This window comes from Pelophylax lessonae (assembly GCF_965119305.1).
Source record: "Pelophylax lessonae genome assembly, chromosome: 1".
NCBI classification, from domain to species: domain Eukaryota; kingdom Metazoa; phylum Chordata; class Amphibia; order Anura; family Ranidae; genus Pelophylax; species Pelophylax lessonae.
Window position 1 is genome coordinate 651,259,343 of NC_138768.1, and position 23,839 is coordinate 651,283,181.

General features: G+C 43.1%; 1 protein-coding gene across 1 annotated transcript in view; it reads left to right on the forward strand.

Moving 5' to 3' along the window:
• RAB33B (RAB33B, member RAS oncogene family) overlaps positions 1–11,742 on the forward strand; it is a 37,956-nt gene extending 26,214 nt beyond the window's left edge. The window contains exon 3 of the mRNA XM_082243713.1: positions 10,286–11,742. Within this exon, the coding sequence (XP_082099839.1) occupies positions 10,286–10,720 (435 nt within the window). The 3' untranslated portion in view covers positions 10,721–11,742. The remainder of the gene's footprint in view (positions 1–10,285) is intronic.
• The last annotated feature ends 12,097 nt before the right edge of the window (positions 11,743–23,839 follow it).

A 23,839-nucleotide genomic window follows, 5' to 3' on the forward strand; every position in this document is an offset into this window, starting at 1 on the left:
ATTCTGCGTCTACCAGCAAGAGTCAATGACGCCAGCCGGATGGTGTTGGGGGGCAGACTACGTCACTTTTTCCCACAATGGGAAACTTTCTGATCAAATCAGTTCATTTTACAGACCATTGCGCTGGGCTACAAGATAGAATTTGAATCAAAACCCCAGTACAGATTCAAAACTACAAAGGTCCAAGTTGGATCAAAACACAAGACTCATGGACTTGGCAATCAAAGACTTACTAAACGAAGAGGTGCTAGCAGAGATACAACCAGCCCTTTGCACCAGAGGGCACTATTCTCACATATTTCTCAGAGAGAAATCCCGTTTAATTCAGAATCTAAAAAACGTAAACAAATCAATGCGATACAGAAAATTCAAGATGGAAACAATCTTTTCAATAAGAACAATCCTACCACCAGCAGTCTTCCTAGTAACACTAGATCTGAAGGACGCTTACCTCCACGTACCAATCCACCCCGACCACCAAAAGTTCCTGCGCTTCGCCACACAGGAGGGTTCAAGAACGCGCCGTTTTTAATACCAAGCGCTTTCCTTCGGCATCTCCTCAGCCCCGCGCATATTCACCAAATAATAGCAGAGGTAATACAGAACTTGGGTTAAGAGGAGTCCAGTTAGTCCCCTACCTGGACGACTTCCTAATTTATGGAGTTTCCAGAGAAGAAACCCCTAGCAAACCTGCAGAAGACAGAAACATTTCTTACGTATCTCGAGTGGCAAATCAACTTAAAAAAATCAAGCAGAATCCCTGCCTAAGTGACCACGTTCTTGGGCTACATCATCAACACCATAGAACAGAAAATTCTCCTCCCGGAGGAATAAATAATGAAGCTGTGCTACAAAGTGAACCAACTTGTAACCGAAAAGCAGGGGACAAGGAGTTAAGTCATGTCACTTCTAGGGCTCATGGCCGCAGCAATTCCGGCAGTCCAGTGAAGCCAACAACACCATCTGCTGCAAGGTTGGGACAAAAATCAAGACTCCCTGGAAGAAGTCATCCCAATTCAAAGAATGGTTAGGGAAACTCTGACCTGGTGTACAGGGAAGAATACCCTAGGAAGGGGCAGGCTGTGGCTACCTCAGACTCAAAGTTTGGGTCCCCACGGACGCAAGTGCATCCGGATGGGGTGCACATATAGGGCAGCAAGCCAGGCAAGGGTCCTGGGACCCCCTACTGATGAAAGCATCCTCCAACCTGAGAGTTGTCAGCAGTATGGAAGGCCCTTCAGTAGTTTCAGGAGACGGTAATGGGGAAAACACATCCAGATCCTGTTGGGCAACGCAACGACAGTGGCATACATCAACCACCAAGGGGGCACAAGGTCAAAAACCCTAACGAAGACAGCACGTACGTTCCTATCTTGGGCAGAAATGCACCTCCAGTCGATATCAGCAATACATATAAAGGGTTCGCTCAACATACTAGCGGACATACTGAGCCGGAAACAACTAGACCCAACAGAGTGGGAGTTGAACGGAAGGTTTTTTTCCCGAATCGCCAAAAGGTGGGGAGTCCCAGAGGTAGATCTCCTCGCCTTAGCAAGCAACAGGAAGGCAAAGCAAGATTTCTCTCTAAAAAGGGAGAAAGACTCCCTAGGAGTGGACTCACTGGGCTTCCCACGGTCTTTCAGGCTGGGGTACGCGTTTCCGGCCATACAGCTAATCCCCAAAACACTCTGGAAGATCCGGACAGAAAGGGCGAGAGTAATGCTGGTGGCGCCCTACTGGCCAAAGAGATCCTGGTTCTCGGCCCTGGGGAATATGACAGAGAAAAAACCCTGGACCCTGGCTGTTGAACAGGGCATTTTATGGAGAAGAGACTCAGCCCAAGGGTGCTAGAAACTCTACTGAAAAGCAGAAAACCGGTTACACAAAAAATCTATGGCAAGAATACTTCGATAACATGCGCCAGAAAAACAAAAACCTACAAGAGGTTGGCACAGTACTAGAATTCCTACTAGACGGAGCCGAAGCAAGACTGGCAGTACGCACCCTCAAAGTACATACGGCAGCTCTCTCGGTTTTTCTGGACACCCAACTCAGCGTAAACCCTCTAAACGCTTCTTCAAATCAATTTCCAGAACACATCCATTGGAAACCATAAACGTGGCTCCCTGGGATCTCTCCCCGGTACTCAGGGCGCTAACCCAAGCACCTTTCGAGCCAATCTCGGAAGCTATTCTAAAAAATCTAACGCTGAACACAGCTTTTCTGGTGGCAATCACGTCAGCTAGAAGGGTCAGTGAACTTCAAGACTTTTCCATAAAAGAGCCTTTTCTCACTGTCTTTCCAGATAAACTAATACTCAAGAAGGACCCACTATTCCTCCCCAAAGTCTCTTCAGACTTCCATGCAAGAAGTCATCTTGCCATCCTTCTGCCAAAACCCAACGAACCAGGGGGAGGAAAAATTCGCAACCCTGGAAGTCAGAAGGTGCACCTTGATCTACTTGGAAGCCACCAGACAATTTAGAAAAGTCTCAAATCTGTTTGTACTATTTGGAGGTACCCATAAAGAAAAAACAGCCTCTGAAAGCTCCATCGCAAGATGGATTAGAAATACAATCAAAGCAGCCTAAGACAGCCACGAAGACAGACCAACAAACATGAAGGCTCATTCCACACGCTCCATAGCCACATCCTGGGCAGAGAGAGCTGGGGCTTCTATCGAGCAGATCTGTCGGGCAGCTATCTGGTTCAGTGACTCCACCTTTGTGAATCACTATAGGATCGACTTGGTCTCCGCCCAAGATCTAACCTTTGGTCAAAAGGTCCTGCAGGCGGTAGTCCCACCCTAGGTATGAATCTTTGGGGTCTCGTGACCGTCCTGGAGGATGACTCGGGAAAGCTAGCGTTATTACCTGACAACTCCTTTTCCAGGAATCCTCCAGGACAGTAGACCCCTAACCTTATTGATGTAAGATACTAAGTCCATATATCGGCACATTCGTGTTTGACGACAAGGCAATCTTTGTACTACTGAAGGGGCAGCCTAGGGCCGCCTGTTTTAAACTTGTGTGCTTGTGTTTCCTGCATGAGGTGGAGCCTATCTCTCTCATGTGACCGTCCTGGAGGATTCCTGGAAAAGGAGTTATCAGGTAATAACTTTAGCTTTTCTTTCTTTAAAAAGCAATTGAGAGTTTCCTTTGGCTTTGTGTTTGGGATCATTGTCTTGCTGAAATGTCCACTCTCGTTTATCTTCATCATCCTGGTAGATGGCCACAGATTTTCATGAAGAATGTCTTTGTACATTTTTCCATTCACACTTCCTTCAATGACATGAAGTTTGCCAGTACCGTATGCTGAAAAATAGCCCCACACCATGATGTTCCCACCTTCAAACTTCACTGTTGATATGGTGTTTTTGTGGTGATGTGCAGTGCCATCTGACCTCAAAACATGGCGTGTATTATGGCAATCCAAAGATGTCAATTTTGGTCTCATCTGACTAGACTATATTCTCCCAGTATTTCACAGGCTTGTCTAAATGTTGGGTAACAAACTTTAAACAATCTTTAAAATACTTTTTTCTTCAGCAAGGGAGTCTTGCGTGGTGAGTGTGCACACAGGCCATGGCGGTTGAGTGCATTACTTATTGTTTTCTTTGAAAAAATTGTACCTGCTGATTCCAGGTCTTTCGGAAGCTCTCCACAAGTGGTCCTTGGCTCTTGGACAACTCTTCTGATTCTTTTCACTCATCTGTCAGGAATCTTGCGAAGAGCACCTGGTTGTGGCTGATTTATGGTAAAATGATGTTCTTTCTACTTCCAGATTATGGCCCCAACAGTGCTCACTGGAATATCCAGACGTTTAGAAATCCTTCTGTAACAAAGGCCATCAGTATGTCTTATGAGAGCCCTTTGCTTTTACCCATCATGAGAGGTTTTTTGTGTGACACCTCGGTAATGAGATGCCTTTTTTATAGTCAGTGAGTTGAGCCTCAACCAGCTGGTATTAATTTGTAAAGACAAGGGGCAGAATTGCTTTCTCATTACTGATAGATTTCAGATGGTGGCTTTCCATGACTTTTGCACCTCCCTTTCCTCATGTATTCAATACTCCCCCCCCCCCCCCCCCTCCCCCCCGTGTCATTCAATTTTATTACACATAGCGTAATTTCTGAACTTAACTTCTTTCTTTTGGTTTCTTTGTATGGACTGCATGGGTTGTTACCGAAATGTGAGGAAAATTAATGTCAATAGCACCTTTAGAAATGTATATATATTTTACATAGAAACGTGACGTGTACAATACTTATTTTACCCGCTGTATCTGGTTCAACCATTTTTAGCACCATGCGTTCTTGAAATAACTATTGCGAAGTCCAGATCTTCACAAGAAAGAGCAGTGTCCATCAGCTATGAGGCTGCATTAAAATCTTGATGTTTGCAGAAAACCAGGTCAGTTTACATTATTGTGACCTCTGTTTTAGCACACTATAATGCACAAATGTGAACCATCTGTGTGTTGTGACGTGCTATGTAGGAGAAAGAAGTATTTCTTCGTCAAAAACCTGCACTGCCTTGCTTAGCCCCGGTTCACACTTATGCGATGCGGGAAGGCTGCAAATTCGCAGCCTGTTCCCGCATCGCAAACGCACCCCTGGCAGTTCACACTGCCATATGCGATACGCTGGGGGTGTCAATGTAATCTTAACGACACCCCCAGTTTGATCGCATATCGCAGTGCGATCTTGCAGTTCGCACAGGATCGGATCGCACAAGTGTGAACCGCTGTGCGATCCGATCCTGATGCGGCTGCAAAAAAGGGTCCTGTGCATCTTTGCTGTGGGTGCGGTGCGAATTTAGACATACAAAGTGTATGGCTAAACTCGCACCGCACAGCCGATCGCATGTAATGAAGGAGCAGTGCGCTCCGACATTACATGCGATCGCCGCAGCCGCATCAGTGTGAACCGGCACTTATACAGCCTGTCCAAAATGAATGGGTTGCTTTACACAACATGGGTTAATGCACGATGTTTGTATAGTAACACCTTGCAGAAGTGTGAATCTGGTTTGAATATGAAAGATTTCTAAGGGAAAAAGATGAAGACCTCTTAGTTTCCATAGACAGTCTGTCCTTTTTCAGAAGCGATTTCGCTGATTTAACCACTTAAGGACCGCCTACCGTGTATTTACGTCTGTACTTTTACGTTAAATACTGGGGTTATGACAGCAGATAGCTGCCATAACCTCTTTTTTTTTTTTTAAACAGCGGGCGGTCTGCTTTAACATAAGGGTGGTCCCAGCAGCGGATTCGCCACGGATCACCTTTAAAGGTGGGAGAGGTGCCCCCCCTCCCGCTGCTTCCCGGTCCTTTTCCCAGCTTACCGGACCAGTCGGTAGCGGGGAAAACGATCAGGTCCGCTGTCCCCTCAGGCAGGAAGTCGAATGTGGGCAAGATGGCCCTCACTCGACTCTATGGCCTTCAGCTGGTTTATTTTCATCATGGAAAAAAAAACTTTTTTTTTTGTGTAGATGTGAGCTTTTTGGTCTTTTTGACCCCAAATCTCCCATTAAAAGAGGTCCTGTCATGCTTGTTTCTATTACAAGGGATGTTTACATTCCTTGTAATAGGAATAAAAGTGTTAAACATTTTTTTTAAAAGGACAGTGTAAAAATAAAACCTAAAATAAATAGGAAAAATAATTAAAGCTCCCCATTGGCTCGCGCAGAAGCGAACGCATACGCAAGTCATGCCCACATGTAAACGGTGTTCAAATGAAACGTGAGGTATTTTGGCGATCGTTGGAGCGAGAACAAAAATTTGAGCCCTAGATTGCCTCTGTAACTCTAAACTGGTAACCTGTAAAAAATTTAAAAATTTCGCCTATGGGGATTTTTAAGTACCAATGTATGTCGCCATTCCAATAGCTTGCGCAATTTTGAAGCATGAATGTTGGGTATCCATTTACTCAGCGTAACATTATCTTTCACATTTATAGAAAAAATTGTGCCAACTTTTTACTGTTTATTTTTTTTAATTCAAAAAAGTGTAGATAGATAGATAGATAGATAGATAGATAGATAGATAGATAGATAGATAGATAGATAGATATAATGTATGAGGGTTCTAAGTAATTTTCTAGCAAAAAAAAATGATTTTAACTTGTAAACAACAAGTGTCAGAAAAAGGCCTGGTCCAGGATTGGTTAATGTACATAGTAGATGGACATGCAGGAGAAGTGTCCAGGGAGATTTTTAACCAATATCCATGCTACCAGTGGGATCTGCAAATCCCATGCAATATCACCTTTAGCTAGTCATGTCTTCTATGAGATCTGCATTCCTCAGCTTCGTATCCAAATCACAAGTAGGCTCTCTATAGCATACACATGACCCATTTTTCCTCTTCACCTAGTATAAGTCCTAGTATGAACTGTATATTACTTATTCCTATTCCATAGAGAATAACATGGTAAACAACCCTGATGTTGGCAAAGACAGATAAAACTACTGTCAGCCTGTAATATCAGTAAGGCTGCATTCACACCTTCAAGTTCTGGGAACGTGCAAAATATGTGCATCACACTTGCAGTGCCATTATTTCTTAATGGCTCCCCAAATGCAGCTAGGCGTTGTGCATTTTGACACATGAAACCTGCAAGGTTCACTGCCAAAATGGTGCAGGAGCTACTTTGGCACAGGTAAGGCAGCCTGTTCAAGTGAAAGGGTTGCCTTATGCTTTTGTGCAACAAATGCACAAACACGTCGCGTCACGCAGATGTGACTGAGACCCAATGCCTTTCCACTCTGGCAGGCAACATTTCCAATCCAGAATTGGTTAATGAATGAGGCGGCTGTGTGTTTTTAAATTCTGACAGGGGGTGTGGGGAAAAGATCCCCCACCTGATGTTACAGGGAAGCAGGAACTGAAACATGTAATGTGTTCCAAAGGTGAACTTGGCCTTTAAAGTTTTAAAACTGCTAGTTGTCTGACTGTGCCTGACTTACAGTATGTACTCTTGAGATACAGACCCAGAACAAGCATGTTGCTACTGCAGCATGCAAATGTTAGAAAAGTGTCAGCATGCCTTATCTCTATACCTATTCCCGGTAAGTGACTTGGCATTGAAGGTGAAGCATCAGCATGGTAGGCGGGTTACCAGTCTTCACAAAGGGAAGTTCTGCTATGTCAGCCATTATTCTATTATGATAAGAGTCCCGTAAAGTGTTACTAAACCCAGGACCCTGCATTCACTCTATCTGGTCTCCCACAGTACACAGAACATGGAACTGCTAATATTTTAGATATATTAACTGCTAAATACCTGTTCTCATCAGCAGTATATAGCAGCAGATTACTTCTATCAGTGTCCAGCCGAACACGGATTATAGGTTGTGGGAGGAGTTTTCATTATCCTCTGACTGTCCTATGAGACTGTACAAGCCCTGACCCCTCTGTCTGTACAGTGCTAAATGGCCCTGTGCCAATCACATGTACCCTCTCAAAAAAAAAAAAAAAATTCTAGCAATTACACATCAAGCTGAGCATGTCCAGAGTGCCCCCATGACTCTAAACTATCAGCAAGATAGATTGAGGACTGGAAGAAGGGGAGGATCAGAGAAGACAGGATCAAACAGCCTTTTTACACCATTTGCAGGATTAACCCCTTAGGCTCCACAGTGTATAACAAGCATGCTTTACTGCATATACAGACTTCCTTTACTGTTGGGGTTATTGACACTTTAAGAAAAAAATAAAATTGATCAATTAGAATAAAAAAATGGTGGTTGATGGTCATACAAATGGTGCCCCATTGTGGGTGTCAGTTTGAGGTGGAATTGTGCCTCATCAATGGTCTTGGTAGGAGGAGTAGTACCTCACCATAGTGTAATTTGCAAGAAAAAAAAAACTCCCCAGCTTACTCACCTTTGAATATACTCCATTTTCTGTGTTTCTACTTTTGGATGCATTACCCTCGCTGGATTATGCTGGCACTCAGCTAGGAGATCCCTCTGCCCAACATGGGTGATGTGCAGTTTAAAGTCTCTGCATTCAGGCTTTCTCGTTGCTGGGGTCCATAAATGGCAAGCAACTGCTTTTAACCAGCTCACAAGTCATAGTTTGAAGGCCCCTATCCTATACTTTCAGTAATTTTATCTTTATGAACCACTATTAGGTCAGTAATTGGTTAGTTCGCTTGTGTGGGTTGTGGCTCTGTCTCTTCCTCTTTGACACCATGTTTCTTCCTCCACCCTTCCTCTCCTACCCTCACATGTGCCACTGAAGATTTAGCAGCTCAGAAGTTATTACCCTTCCCAGGGTCTCTCTCATGCAGTGCCTAATGTATCCTCTACTCTTTCTGTTTTTACACACTATACCTTTTAACTAGCATATTTTGCTGTCATACAAAGGCACTGCAAGATTTCTCTCTCTTTTCTAACACCTCTGCTTTAAAAAAAAAATGTTGTATAATTATTCATTTTTGTCCTGTTTGAATAGTGTATATAGACTTTTTGGTAGAATAGAAAATAGGTTAATTAATCTCTTGCTAGTTCCAGGAGTTTAGTGATTCTTTATATTTTGGCTTGCAGTCCAGCAGAACATCCTGAGGGGGCTTACAGAGCATTGTGAATGGTAAAATCAGACCTTGAAAATCATTAATAATTTGCCACCACCCTTCCTAATTACACAATCATGCTATATTTGCTAGTATGTGTGAAGTAGCCCACCCTTGGACCTTTTAGATGTAATGCTTATCCCTGCAGTAGACTGGAGGCGCATGCATATCAAGTGTAATGTGGGGGGTTTCTTTGTATAAATATTCTTGTGTTTGAAGATATTTAGTAATTTAGATATATATAAAAAAAAAAAAAGTGACAATAGCTTTGCAAAGGGACTCTTGAGACATTGATACTGGAATTTCAAGTGCTGCCCTGCCACTCCTTCCTCTGTTGCAGCCAGCAGCAATACCCTGTGCTTCTAGATATGGGAACATGCGACTTGTTCCAGCAGCCAGTTGTTGCCCAAGCACGGTCATATAACAGAGGGAATAACTATTGTGGGTATTGTCAAAAATGCTACAACGCCACACCCTTAGAATCAGCCACATTCATGCCCATTGGCAGCTACAATTCCCATTGAGAATTTAAAGAAGTGGATCAGTTTGTTCTGCACTCCTGTGACCTGTTTTCAGCAGACAGTGGGCTGAAGCCTACTGTCGGCTGACGTCACAGAACTGGTCCAGGCTCAGGCAAAATTGCAACAATGAAGTTGGGATCTGCCCACATGCCTGGACCAGCACCTGGCTCAGCAAGTCGCTGAGAGCCTGAGCCAGGCGCACCCGCTCCCTCCAGTGGGAGGAGGGGGCAGAGCGGAGAGCTGCAGTCTGACAGTCAGCAGCTCTCTGCTCGAGGAGCTGTGAGAACCGAGCTATTGGAGGTGTTCAATCGCTCAGCTCTCAGTATTAAAGGTGCCGGGGGACAGATGGGTAAGAATGATTTTGTAAAAAAAAAAAAAAAAAAACATTCCGAAACTTCTCTTTTAGGTTTATTGAAGCAGTGAGAGAAAGTAATATCAGTGCTTTACTGGTGCCTGCGCATTGCTGTATTTTCTCTTTCATACTTTAAAAAGGCAATTTTACTCAGAAACTGGCTTGGGTTGAGGGTAAAAGACTTCACTAGTAATGCCTGTGGTCTTCATGTAGCTGTTTTTTCTCCCATTACTGATCTACCATGCATTCTTCTGTACTGTGTGTCTGTGTAAAAGCGGCCATCTTGGTAGAGGCAGGGTTTTGCTTTCTCGTGTCTAAACCTCAAAGAGAAAGCAAAGAGAACCATGAGCAGCACAGTAGTGACATCAATAAAAATCAATATCACACCACTGGAGAACCAGGCCGCTGCATTTGGTGCGAGAGCAGAAATCTGATTTTCCGATCTTCTGTCAGCATAGGCTATATTAACCTGATGGCCTGCTGCAGGACTTAGCAGATTTAAAAAAAAAAAAAAAATAGAAGCTCATTTATTAATGTTCATGCAGTTTACTATCACAATAGAAAAATGGGTTGAATTGAGTGGTGATTCATCCCCCTCCCTGCCTACTTTGTTTATATAGGTCCTATGATTTTTCAATTAGTGGGAGTCTGAAAGCAAGTGGCTTCTGCTCTGTTTTTCAGATAACCCATAAGGTCATGGGTGCACCCTGTATTAGAGGTTTGTAATATGAAGATTCTATATAAGTAATAGACTGTTTAAAAACGGTCCATAAAATACACTTTCTACATTAATCTAACCATCATGTGTGTGTATATATGTCTGTCTCTTCTCTAGATTCAGCTATGGGACACAGCAGGACAGGAGCGTTTCCGTAAGAGTATGGTGCAACACTATTACCGAAATGTGCATGCTGTGGTTTTTGTGTATGATATCACAAACATGGCCAGTTTTCAGAGCCTTCCAGCCTGGATAGAGGAGTGTAAGCAACATCTGCTCACAAACGAAGTGCCACGCATTCTGGTTGGAAATAAATGTGACCTAAAGGACTCCATTCAAGTGCCCACTGATCTGGCTCAGAAGTTTGCCGATGCTCACAGCATGCCAATGTTTGAGACCTCTGCCAAGAATACCAATGACCATGTGGAAGCCATTTTTATGACTCTGGCACACAAGCTCAAAAGTCACAAGCCATTAGTGTTGAGTCAGCCTCCAGAGAGCACAGTGGAGCTGAATTCTGTGCCAAAGACCTCTTTTCCCTGTGGATGCTAGATGTCTGTTTTGTTGGACTAGAATGCAGCGGGCATTTCACAAGTTGAATTCATACAAAGTTCGGTTACATTGGGCACCAGGAAAGATGCATGGTTTCATGGAGGCCTAAGGCATGTGCTGTTCAGGGTGTTTTTTTTTTTTTTTTTCCATTGAGCCTCAAGTTGTAACTGTTGATCAAGTGTCTGTTTACCTGCACTGTGACTGAGAACTGTCAATCTTTTATTTTTTACATTTACATTCACTCCGTCTAAAAAGACACAAACCTTTGGCAAGTGCAATTTTAAGATATAAGGAACAATTACAGTAATGTGCTTTATCAATATGCATTACCTTAACTTTGTCTAGCATCTCTCCTCTATATTTTTTTCAAAATTAAGTTTTCCAGATGTGTATTTGTGCTGATCATCTTTCCTACCTAGCTGCTCTCTTTGATTATTTAACTAGTGCTTTGTGCACAATTGACTGGCAGTGCCTTGCTAGAACGAGCCCTGGCACTGATGCAGGTATCTATATAAATGTTTATCTGTATGTCTGTGACCATATTGCTGCTGCCAGAGAATGTCAAAAAAGGGTTGTAGTTAAAGGCTGTTGTTGGTTTTAAAATAATACTTTAGGAAGTCATTGTGAAGTCCATTAAATTTCATTCTGTAGTTAAACTAGGTTTATTAATACCTTCTCCCTTGCTGATGCACACACAAAGCAAATGTGCGACTTTCAGCCATTCAACTTCAGCCGTCAAAGCATAGTAGAATCAAGGTACTTGTACTGGCTTACATTTTTATGTCCATCTATTCACTCTATTAAGTTTCTGCTTATTAATTTGCCTTCATCTTGTTAGAAGCAAGCACAATTTTAAATGTGATTTTAGCAGTTAGATGTTATATACGTAAAATGTTGCACATGGATTTATTTTGGTGACTACTTACAGATTTGTTAAAATGAAATATTTTATTATTTTGTTATTAGGGAAATAAAGGGAATGATGGCTTATTTGCAACTATCTTCTATTCAAGTACCAAACTTTTTTTTTTGTAGTCCAACCTAGAAACCTAATGAGCAGTGCTATCCTGATTTTATGATTTTACTGCTGTCTTAAACATTCCATAAAGCCCAGTTGTATCTTTCTAAAACATTAAATAGATCAAACTACAAGGAAAAGATCTTGCTATTCAGCCAAGAATGACATTTCTGGCTGCAAGAGTGCTGGCCTCTGTTTCCTTTCCAGTGAACTGACCCACCCTTTGCACAGTCACAACTACTTCTCTCCAATCAGGAATATTCACGCTCCCTGCTGGTGGCAGTGTTCCTTATCGTAATCCTGTGGCAAGGAGTGTTGCTCCTAGGGCCAGCACTAGAGAGCAGGTTTACAGAAAAAAAAAACTTACATAAGACACTATGTTGCACCCGGTTTTGACTTTATTTTTCTAGACCAGCATAATTGGGCTTTACATTGTAACTTAACCTCCTGATATATTTTATTTTTTATTGTAATGCAGGGAAGTGATATAAACTCTGCTTATGCAGAGCGGTCACAGACACCTCCCACTCTCCTCTATGGTGGTGGGATGTAAATGGACCACCTGTCTGTTTTAGACCCGACTGCCATTTGATCCATTAGACCAGTGGTCTCCAAACTGTGGCCTGGGGGCCAGATGATGCCCTTTTCTTGCCCTTGGGGCACTGGTCCTCCCACTGACACCAACAACAATGCACTATTCTTCCCACTGACCTCAATGGCAGGGCACTATTCTTCCCACTGTTACCAATTATGGGATGCTATCCCTTTCACTGACACCAATGTTGGGGCATTGTTTACTCTCATTGATGCTAGAGCATTTTCTACTCTGTGGCCACAGTCTGACCCCCCCCCCCCCTTAAAGTCTGAAGGACAGCAAACTGACCCATTTGTATAGGAAGTTTGGAGACCCCTGCACTAGATTGATGGAGAATGGATTCTCGTGTGTCTGTTTTGATTGGATTGGATGTCAGCTGGTGTAAATGGACACATGTCCATTTACACCTGCCACTCCATATAGGAGAATGGAGAGTCAGATTGGGTCTGCCTGAAAAACTGACAGGCGTACCGAAGGGGCCTCACAGGCTTTTCAAGTGTCCAAGGGAAATATTCAACATTGATCCAAATGACCTGCCTACAGCTGTTTAGAACTGACATTTGAAATATCATTATCTAGAGCAGCCTTTCCCAACATTTTTTTTTCCTGTAGAGGAATCCTTGAAAAAATGTTCAGGTCTTAGGGAACCCCTACTAAAATTAAATCTTCAGGGGTCAGTGGGAAGAATGGCCCCCTTACATTGGTGGTTAGAATGCCAGCCTCATAAATGTCTAGAAATATGTTTTGTGTCATGCTACTGCCTCTGTGGGCACCATTAGATGAGAGGTCAACCAGCCATAGTGCAAGGAACCCCCAGCAACTTCTGGAGGAACCATAACATTCCACAAAACCCTGGTTGAGAATGGCTGATCTAATGGAATTACCATGTCGACGGTATCCTCGTATAGATGTAAGCAAAAACTAAGTATTCTCTGCTGGGCACAGAGACTGCTTTTACGAGCCTGTTTAAAATTCTAAAAGACTGTGTTGCCGCCCTTATAGTATCTGGTTTGTCAGAAAGGTAACCTTATCCTTGAACGAATATTCTTGCCATGTCAAAGTATGTGTAGCCAGATTGAGGATGGACCAAATGATGCAGCTTCTGTTCCAAGAGGAACGATATCACCAAGGCTGTGGTAATTGGTACATACCAAACACTGTTTCTATTATAAAAGATAAACTTATGTGCTTATCTATTGCTGTTTTGTATTCACTAGCGATGAATGGGTATTTATATGTGAATAGAACATCAGTGTCTACAGAATTGTAGTCCTATATTCATGACATCACTGCCAGGAAAAGCATATTGACTCATCTACTAGTAGATAATTTAGGCATACATTATTCTGCGCATACATTATTCTGCTCTTTCTGGTTATTTGGACACTCACTTTGTACACATTTATTAAGCAAAGCTTCTAACTGAGCCATGCTAAAGCTGGATTTGCCTGTGTAGTTGTTAGCTCTAATACCTCAATCCTTAAGCTCCATTCACACCTTAGCCGTATTGTTTTTAGGCGTTTCTTGCAGGTGTTTGGTGGCAGGCATTGACATGTAACAAAAAACACTCGTAATCTGCCAAAAAAGAAGCTCTTGTACTTTTTTTGAGCTTCAGGTGTTTTGCTTCAAGCGACAAAACACTCAGGGGCCAATGAAATTAATGGGATTTGCTTGTTGGGTGTTTTGAGACTTCAGAGATAAACGTTTTAGGAGCTGAGAAAGGCTCAGGTGTGAACAGGGCATTCGAGGCAGAGGCTTTTTAGAAACCTTTGGCAGGGCTCCCTGGTAAAGGGTAGACATAGAACCACAAGATGATGTAGTTACTTTTAGCCAGCTACAAACATTATTCAATCGATCATGTGCTTCTATAATGATATTTTTAGTAGACTGTAACCGTAAAAGGGATATATTACTGGTGGTTATGATGCTTTGTGATAGTTTGAAATGGTTTGTCACTAATATCATTGGAAAGAACAAGTTCACTGAAATAACCCTCCGTTACACTACACAAAATAAAATAACAAATGCCTTTAGTTAAGCGTATGAAACCCCTGTCTCTCCAGAGCAGTGGTAAGTTCTTACATACTGCTGCATGGATTTGTGTGGGTGGTGTCATGGTAAAGAGTGACACCAGGCCATGGTGAAGGCTCTCTGTTGGGTGGGCTGAGAGCCAAGTAGGCTCCACAGCCCCTGACATTACAACCCAGTGATGGATCACAGATCATGAAGGGAACAGAAAACTGACTAAAATATGTGTACACCTTCCACTTTAGCTGAGGCTGGTGTTTCTACATTGTAAATGGTCTTGTATCAGAACAAGAGTTCTTTAAAAGGGAGTAATTAGTATCCAAATAAAGGGAAAATGCTAGCTACAGGAGATCTTTCAAGGCTTCTTCATTGGCATGTGTGTCAAAGAAAATATTTGGCTTGTCTCAGCGAACAGTCCTTCTCCAAATTCTTTGCTAAATTGTATGTACATTTGTTGCAGGAACATTTTGCGCTTTACAGAAGCCATTAAATAAAATTGTGGTTTATCAATAGTGGTGCTTAAAGACTAAGTTCATCTTTTCATAAACTACCCCCTCCAGACAAGGGGCCATAGTAGTTTTAAAAAATCTTGTTTTAATGCAAATGCCATACCTGTAAGTCTTTTCTGTCACCCATGAAGCTTGGCTGAAGTACTTCCATTATTTACATTCCTACATCCTGGCTTACTTCCAGGACATCGCATACGTTTGGTGTTTTCCTCTAGCATTGATGGGTGGGCATATTTTCTGATTTAAAAGCCGTGCTTTTGCAGTGTCTGGTCTCCTATCACAGCAAGGACTCTGTTACTGCTGTAACCACTTTCAATCGCATATTCTGGGCTACAACAAAATGGCCTGAGATTATCACTTTAGTTGTCCTCAAAGAAGGCTCAGTGACCATGTTGTTGTAGTCTATGTGTTGGAAATAAGCCGTGGTTTCACGGGTAAAAGAAATGACCTGTTGGTATGCCATTTGCAATAAATACAGTTTTTTTGTTTTTTTTTACGAACAGCACATTGTATTTTATACTACTACTTTAGTCCCCTTGTTTTCAAAGACCGGTTTATGTAAAAGGTTAGCTCATCCTTTTAAAATGAGCTAATCACAGGTTTAAAAGCCTGGGTGTCCCCATTTTACAGAAATGTTTATACTTGCCTTTAGTATGCCCCTGGTCAGTATTGTGTACATGTTAAGGAGCAGTTTGAACATAAAATATCAGGTCATAAAAGGCAGCATAGATGTTGTAAATCCCATTTTATGCTCCTGCCCCTTTTAAAAGTGATACTAAATACACGCTGATGAAATTAAATTGTCCCTTCTATTTCTGTATGTGGGTGATGGCACTGTAATTTTATTAAAAAAAAAAACATCTAAGTACCTTTTTTCCTAATCAGTATACAGCTTTCACATGACCCAGCCTGTCTAGAGGGAAACCTAAGCAGGAGGAGCTTCAAGAGTAAAAATAAATAAGTGTTTTAAATCCTCATACAAATATATATTTGAAATCAAATATTTAATTTTTTTGTTTTGCAAAAACCTGGTTTAGGTAGATTTCTGCCAGTCACAGGCTGTGTCACGCCCCTCCAGTCTGTGTCTTAGAATAAGAGGGAGGTGAAGCCTCCATCAATCTACATGTAATATCCCACCCCATTGTGTTTAGATTGTTAGTAGACCTGGAGGAGGGAGTGGGCTGTCATTTACCAGTCTGTATATGCCCACACATGTGTGACCCTATAGTCACATAGGCTGCTCAGATGTGATTAGGAGGAAATGCTCAGCATAGAAGCTCACTGAAACTGAGCATGTGCAGAACTGCCAACAATGCTCTGCAAAATCCCCAACTGCATTTGGGACTTGGATAGAAGGGGGAGATGGAGAACAGCAGGACCAACCAGGTTTTTTTTTGCAGAATACAGAAGAAAAAAAATCTCAGCCACTGAGTATGAACACCATGTAATTAAACACCACTAATCAATAGTTTTTTTTTATGATTTGGGTTTAGTGACACTTACGGATCAGCTTGAACATAAAAATAACTTTGGTAATTACCAGGATCCTAAAAACAGCATAGATGTAAATCCCATTTATGCTCCTGTCCCTTCTTAGTTATGCTTCTAGAATTTGCTGTTTGAATGTTAGTGTGAGACAACCTTGTAGAATCCATTCAGTATTGTGTGTCAGTATATGGAATTTCAAATCTAGCTAAATGACGCTTCATTGTAACAATTGTGGTACTATTCCATTGGAAGTATTAAGGGGCCATTGCAACAACATGAGTATTATGCTACTTTTGTCTTGGAGTCATCAATTTATAAAAATGTAATTTACAGTGTAGCTGAAACGTTGGTTGACCTCAGCTCAGATGAACAAATCCAGTAAACTTTACAAATGCACTACAGACATTTGGAACTAAACGTGTGAGTCGCTTGGAATATTGGTACGTACGAAGCCAAAGCAGCACATCGGAAAACTTTCATTAGTCTAATACACTAGCCTGCTAGATATGACTGCTGTGGTTTAATGTATGCTGTTACTCTTTGCACTATATTATTAAAGGGACATTCCATTGTAAAATAACTGCTCTATTGTTTTTAATACAATTTTTGAAGAAACTGTATAATGAACTATTAGTTTTGGAAACCAGGAGAGCTTCTAATAGGCATATTAGCCAATATAGTTTACCAGATACTCTTTAAACTGTGTTTGTACACTCTATTCTGTAAGTGGAAAATGTCAGCTGTTCCTTCTCTTAGCATACTATTGTCATGGCTGTGATCCAGGACCTGGGGCATTAGGAAGGTAAACCCGTTCTACTTCATAGGAGGTTTTAGGCTTAATTCACTTAGCTCTTTATCCTAGCCGGGCGACTGGTATATTCAGATCTCTTTAGCCTTGGCTTCAAATGATTGCTCTGTGAATTTAGCCTAAAGTTATAATTTTTCCAAAACTGCATTGGGGCAGTTGACCATTTTAGATGTATATATTGCTTAGAGTTCTACTCTTGTAAGCTCCTCAATGTTGCTTGACTGCAGCAATTTCTTGAGATTTTACAGTCTTTTGACTTTGATATGGGAAGAAGTGTACACTGTGCTAGGAGTAGTTGTAAAGTTGTCTTGGAGTTGCAGGAACCTCCCAGGCAGTTTGTGGTGATCCTCCTCTAAAAGTTGGCTATATACTTTATTTTGTTCAGCAAAAAAAAAAAAGAAATCGAACAGATCTTTCCTCCACTCTATACTACATGGGTGGCCCAATGAGCAGTGCGAGCTATTGTATGTACTTAAACAGCAGCTATGATTAATTGGATGCAGCCACTGTTAGACAAATCAAAAGGAGCCAGGTGGGAAATTGTTGGCCAATCAAAGGATGTCGGCGAGAGGGGGCCTACAAAGCAAATTTTGCACAGTTCATCAAGAATTGGAAAAAAATGTGCTCAGTGTGTGGCCAGCTTGAGCCATAGAAGGAAGTCCTGAAACCTGTGCTTTGTATCGCTGCACTGTGCCAAGAACGGTCTGCATTTACTAGCTTAAAATAAAGAACTAGGCTGTTATTGCTTGGCAATCACGAGCTTTACTTCTGCCTGTTTCAGATCAATGACTAAAACCAGAGGTTTTGCTTGGTGGGCAAGCAGCTAGTACTTTCAGAAGGAAGTCTGCAATGGGTGCTTGTTTTCCTTAGGACAGGAGTCCTTTGATGAGCGAGCAGTTTCATCATTACTAAACACAATTCGTTTTGTTCTATTTGTTGCTTTTTATATTTCAAATCAGTAATTTTTTTATTATTGCAATCAATGCATTAACTATGCAATGTCTCATACATTCCTTGCTTGCAGACTTGTATATGTATTTATTTTTATTTCCTGTTAATGTCAGAATGGCTGCAGGTTGGTTTTAGTGTGAAATATGAAGTAAATGAAGTCTTCTCTGGTTTCCTGATAACGGCTTACACTTTTAAACCATGGCAATGCTGCTTTATAAAATAACTTCCTTATAAACTGATTTCTTATGTAAACTTCCTACCTATTCATGTGATATTAGCTTTGATCCTAGTTTCCAATAAATATTGCTAATATTCACAAGACTTGTGTTTTTTTTTTTTTTTTTTCCAAGCAAATATTCTACAGGTCACTGCTTTTTATTTACTTTAGTCACCTTCCTCTTTAAAAGGAATATCATGCTTACCTGGTACTTTAGAACTTTTCATTGGATTGAATGGCAGGTGTGTCAAGCACACACAAGCCTGGCACTGAAGAAAGAGGCTGATCTATCAGCCAGTATCCCGCTGGGACAGGTGAGTATATAACTGGAGGAGGGGAGTGTGGTTAAGAAGATAAAGTAAATTTCCAGTAGTAAAGTGATTTCATTTTCTGTATAGCCTTGAGAAGTATGGGCATTTATAACAAAAAAAAAAATCATACTAACCTAGGGGGATGCAAGATTGATCTGATGCTGTATCTGTTCCCTGCTGTCTCTAAAGGTGAGAACTGAGCAAACGCCACTGATCGCTCAGTTCTCCCCGTCACTCTTGACAGAGAATGGTGACCAGCTCGCTGCTCAAACGATTGCACAGAGCAGGCAAGTATACAAGGTTTGTTATTTAAAAAAAAAAAAATATATATAGTTGCAAACCCTTAAATATTAAGCAAGTGGCCTACTGTATATGCATCCTAAAGCAGAACTAAACCTTTCCTTGGATGTAAAGGGTTGTAGGGTTATCTTATGGCTCGTTTCCACTGAGCTTTCTGGTACGGTACGCTATTTATGCCGTTTCCATTGTGAATGGTACCCTAATTCCGAACCGTACTGTACCACTTTTTTGGGTCCCTTTCGTTAGGGTACCAAGCACATTAGTACCGTACCAACAGGGTGGAGCTACACTCTGCAGAACTTTGATTGGTTGACAGAGAATCGTCTATCACAGCTTTCCTGCTACACCACACCTATCATGAAAGGGTACTATTGGCAGTGGAAACGCAAAGGTGTACCGTTCTGAACCGTACCGAACTGAACTGAACTGAACCGTACCATACCACTCAGTGGAAACGAGGCATTAGCCTCTGATCTGTAGTTGCCATAGTGCTGCACATGTGATCAGTTAATAAACCAGCCATGCATTGAAAAACAGTTATATTGATAGGTGTTCTCTAGAAAGCAGAACTAAACCCAACAGCTGGCGAAGCATTTCTTGTTGCCTTGGGTTATTTTACTTTAAAGAAAGGTAGTACACATCATAGACGATGTGCAAACAGCTTGTAGAGAGAGGTATGTGGAGGGATTGCATCACCACGCACTATTACAATTCACTTGTTTAAAAGATAAGTTCATGTTTGGGAACATGTTACCGCTCTTGCAGCTGATCCCCAATTCTCCCGCTCCAGCTGTCACTATTTAGAAAGCACTCTGCCCACGTGTCCGTGTGATATATTCATAGATTGCTGTGAATGAATGAACTAAAAGTACTGACATTCTTTGTGGCAGATGGCTTTTAGTTCTCAATGAACTACCAGGGCATTGTTGAGCGCTCTAGGTAGTTCATGGATTCTTCCTGTTTTTGTGTAACTGCCTGTCCCTACAAGCAGACAACGAATGCCTCGTACACACGCAACGATTGTTGGCCGTGAATTTTCGGCCAACGTCCGATTGGCCGATTCTCGGCTTGTTAGTATGATGCTTCCAACAACCGACTGCGACTTTTCGGCCGAACAAAATCTGGTGTGCATGCTATAAATTTTTTGTTGGCCGTCAACAGAACGGCCGATTGTTCGTCAGTCAGTACAGATTTCGGCAGACAAAAATCAGATGATCAAGACTGGGCATGCTCAGAGAAGAAAAAACACACTGAAAGTAAACCAGCACATGACATCACTTCTGAAGTTGGTTGTTGTTGGCCGAAAAAATTCGTGTGCAGTCTAGAGCACATTTCAACCAACACAACAACACTGGACAAAAGACGGCTGATCGGTCGGCCGATAATCGTTGCGTGTGTACGAGGCATTACACTGACAGTCTACAGGAGACCTGCATTACAGCTGTGATCTGCTGATCGTGGGTGAAATGCTTTCCAGGCTCCTAGTTAAAAAAAAAAGGAAAAGTAAAATGCTAATTTTTATTTTTTACCTGCAAAAATAAATAAATAAAAACAGTGCGTACATTTATTTATTTCTCTTACGTCCTCTGACAGTCCCCGCCCACTCATACAATCTGCACGTCTGGGTATTGGCCTTCTCCATAGTAGTAAGCTAGGCAGAAGATTTTGTTAGAATATTCACAAAAACTTTGTATAGACACACATAGGGGGCTGTCCCTCTGGTCCAATACCCCCAGCTAGCCTCATTCCCAATTCAGTTTGCTGCTGCCTAGCTTAGGAGTAGGCTGGATTTTACCTGGCTGGGGCTGCGGTCTCATTCTTTTTTCTTCTTTCTATTTTTTCTCTCTTGAAAAAGTGTTTTTTCTTTTTAAAAAGATAGCTTTTTATTTGTTCCTGCGCTTATTTAGTCAGGATTCGGATGACTACAGCGTTTGCGGAGCTGGAAATCGCACTGGTTATTCTAGAGCCTTATGGAATCCCAGCCTACCATCGAGCGTTAGCAGGTTATGTGTACGCCCAGGCCTCGCAAACGACTATGTCCCTGACCTCAGGGTCGAGCCTGCAAAGTTGCCATCTTCTCTGGGATGTCTCAATCGCGGTAGGCCGCGTGTTGCTAGCGTCCCCTTCGGCTGATGGCACCACCACCCAAAGTGGGAGGCTTCCTGTCACAGAGCGGTACCCACGTTTTCGCTGGACCGGTGAGTACCATGCTACCCCTCTGTCTCTGACGTTGTCTGTCGGGGTGTGTATGTGGGCCCTCTGTTTTATGGGGATGGCAGTTCAGTATGAGTTCTGTAATGTCCCCCTCATGTCTGTAGGTGTGGTCCCCGTGTGTCCCTTCCCGGTCCCTGCGGGGGCGCTGTAGGGGGGTTGCGGGGGGTCTGCTATGTCCCTGAGGTGCTTGTGCACCTATTTGGGGTACAGTACATTGTGTGTGGGGGGCCGCAATCAGCACAAAACCGCGCGGCTGCCATTTTAGGTGTGGGCAGGCTGTCTGGCTTCATTGTGTGGGCAACAGCCATTTTCTGCAATGCTGTTGGTGGCGATCGGACGCCATCTTTAGTGTGGGCACAATGTCCTTATATGGACAGCGGCCATTTTCCCAGAGCTTTCCCCATAGACTTGCATTGGCAACCATTTTTTTGTGGCTCAGGGCTGTGTCTGCCTCTAGAGGCGTAAGGGTCCCTTCCACTTTATTTTCACATGCAGATCGATTCAGCAACTTGGGGCAAGTATAGCTCACTGTGGGGGGCTTGTATTGTGTTTCCTAGCCTGCATTCCTGCTAGCATTCATTTTTTTGCAATTCACTGTAGCACAGGGCTTGCTCTTCATTGCGGTGCATTTGCGGTGGGGACCGCGGAAATCGCCGATTTAAAGGGCCAGCGTCATTTAAATTTGAGATTGCTATTATGGAGTCCCGGGATAGCAAATTCCCCCCAGATCTGGTGGAAGGTTCAGGTACTCCTGAATCCTCTGCTATAGTCTCACTTACTGCTGCACTTGCGACTTTAGTGTCTAAAGTGGATTTGTTGATGTCTGACCGGGCGTCTAAGAAAAGTCATATGCCCTCTCAGTCTTCTGATTCAGAGCCAGATTTGGTTGCCACGGACAGCATACCCCCTGAAGGGTCTCAGTCGGATGGGGAGGAGGAGGATTCCCCCTCCAGATCATCACGGGAACGCGCTGACGGTGTCTGCGCTTAATAGCTCTGTTAAGGACACTTAAAAAAAATTGGGTCAGGTTTTTCCTTGTCCCGCAGAGTTTCATGATACCGTGAATGAACAATGGCGTCATTCAAAACTTAATTTTGTGGTGCCCAAGAGGTTTCAGTACCATTATCCCTTTGCGGATCCGGTGGATTCTTGCTGCACTGCGGCTCCTAAGGTGGACCACACTGTGTCCAGGTTAAATAAAGCCATTTTAATGCCCGCAGAGGATTCTCCAGTGTTTAAAGACCCGGGGGAAAGGCGGGTGGAAACTCTTACCCGCCACATCTACCTAGTAGCGGGTTCCTTGCTAAAACCAGTGTTCGCTTCAGTGATGGTTTCTCAGGCTGTTGTGGAGTGGGCCAAGGCGCTTAAGCGCACTCTGATTGCTGATTCCGCCTCCCCTGCTGCGCTGGAGATGGTGGATCAAATAGGTCAGGCTGTTTTATACCTGTGTGACACGGCCTTGGATAAGGCCCCTTTAGTCGCATGACTTTCTGCAGTCGCAGTTATGATTCGTCGCATCGTTTGGTTGAAAAGCTGATTGGCTGGCCAGTCTTCCAAGAAGACAGTGTCTGACATCCCTTATGCGGGGAGTCGTCTTTTTGGGGACTCTCTTAATGAACTGGTTAAGGGGATCACTGGGGGCAAAAGCACTCTGTTGCCCCAGGTGTCCAGGGGAAAATCTTTCCGCGGCAAGCAGGGTCCATCCTTTAAACCTAACCAGGAGTCCTTTCGTGCCTTCAAGGCACAAGACAAAGGTAAGTCCTTCAAGGCCTCTGGTGGCCAGAAGAAGCCTTGGGCGGGCAAGTCAAAAGCCATCCACACTGGCACGGCGGCTCAGTCCGCCTTGACCTGAAGGGGCGCCCTCACCCGTTTCAGGGGTGGGGGGGGGGGTGCGTCAGCGCTGTTTTCCCGAGCCTTGGCTGGCCAAGATTTAGGACAGGTGGGTTCAAGAACTCATTCGGTCAGGGTACAAGATCGAGTTTCAATCACGGCCAGCAGACAAATTCTTTCCCTCAAATCTTCATTTGACCCCAGATCGTTTCTGAGATGGTTTCTGAGATCTCCATCGGGCGGTTCAGGATCTCCTCGCCCAAGGGGTGGTTGTCCCGATTCCACAGCGGGACAGGTTTCGGGGGTTTTTAACTCAAATCTGTTCACAGTGCCCAGAAAGAAGGGCAAGGTGCATCCGATTCTGGACTTAAAATTTCTAAACCACTTTGTGCGGGTCCAGAAGTTCCGAATGGAGTCCCTGCGGGTGGTGGTGGTGGCATCTCTTGAGTCCAGGAGATTTCCTGGCTTCCATCGACCTCAAGGATGCGTATTTACACATCCCTATTTACAAGGGTCATCAAAAGGTACCTCCGATTCGCAATAGCGGAGGAGCATTATCAGTTCGTGGCGCTGCCTTTGGGCCTCGCTTCGGCTCCATGGGTTTTTACCAAAGTTTTGGCTCCTGTTCTAGCCTTGTTGCGGGTACAGGGGATTGCCATCCTCAGTTACCTGGACGATTTCCTATTAAGATCGAGCTCCAGGGCCTCTCTGTTGCGCGATCTGTCGATCACGGGTCAGACGCTTCAGGAGTTCGGATGGACTATCAATTTTCAGAAGTCGACCTTGTCCCCTTCTGTTCGCCTACCTTACCTGGGGATGATTCTGGACTCCGCCCAGGCGAAAGTCTTTC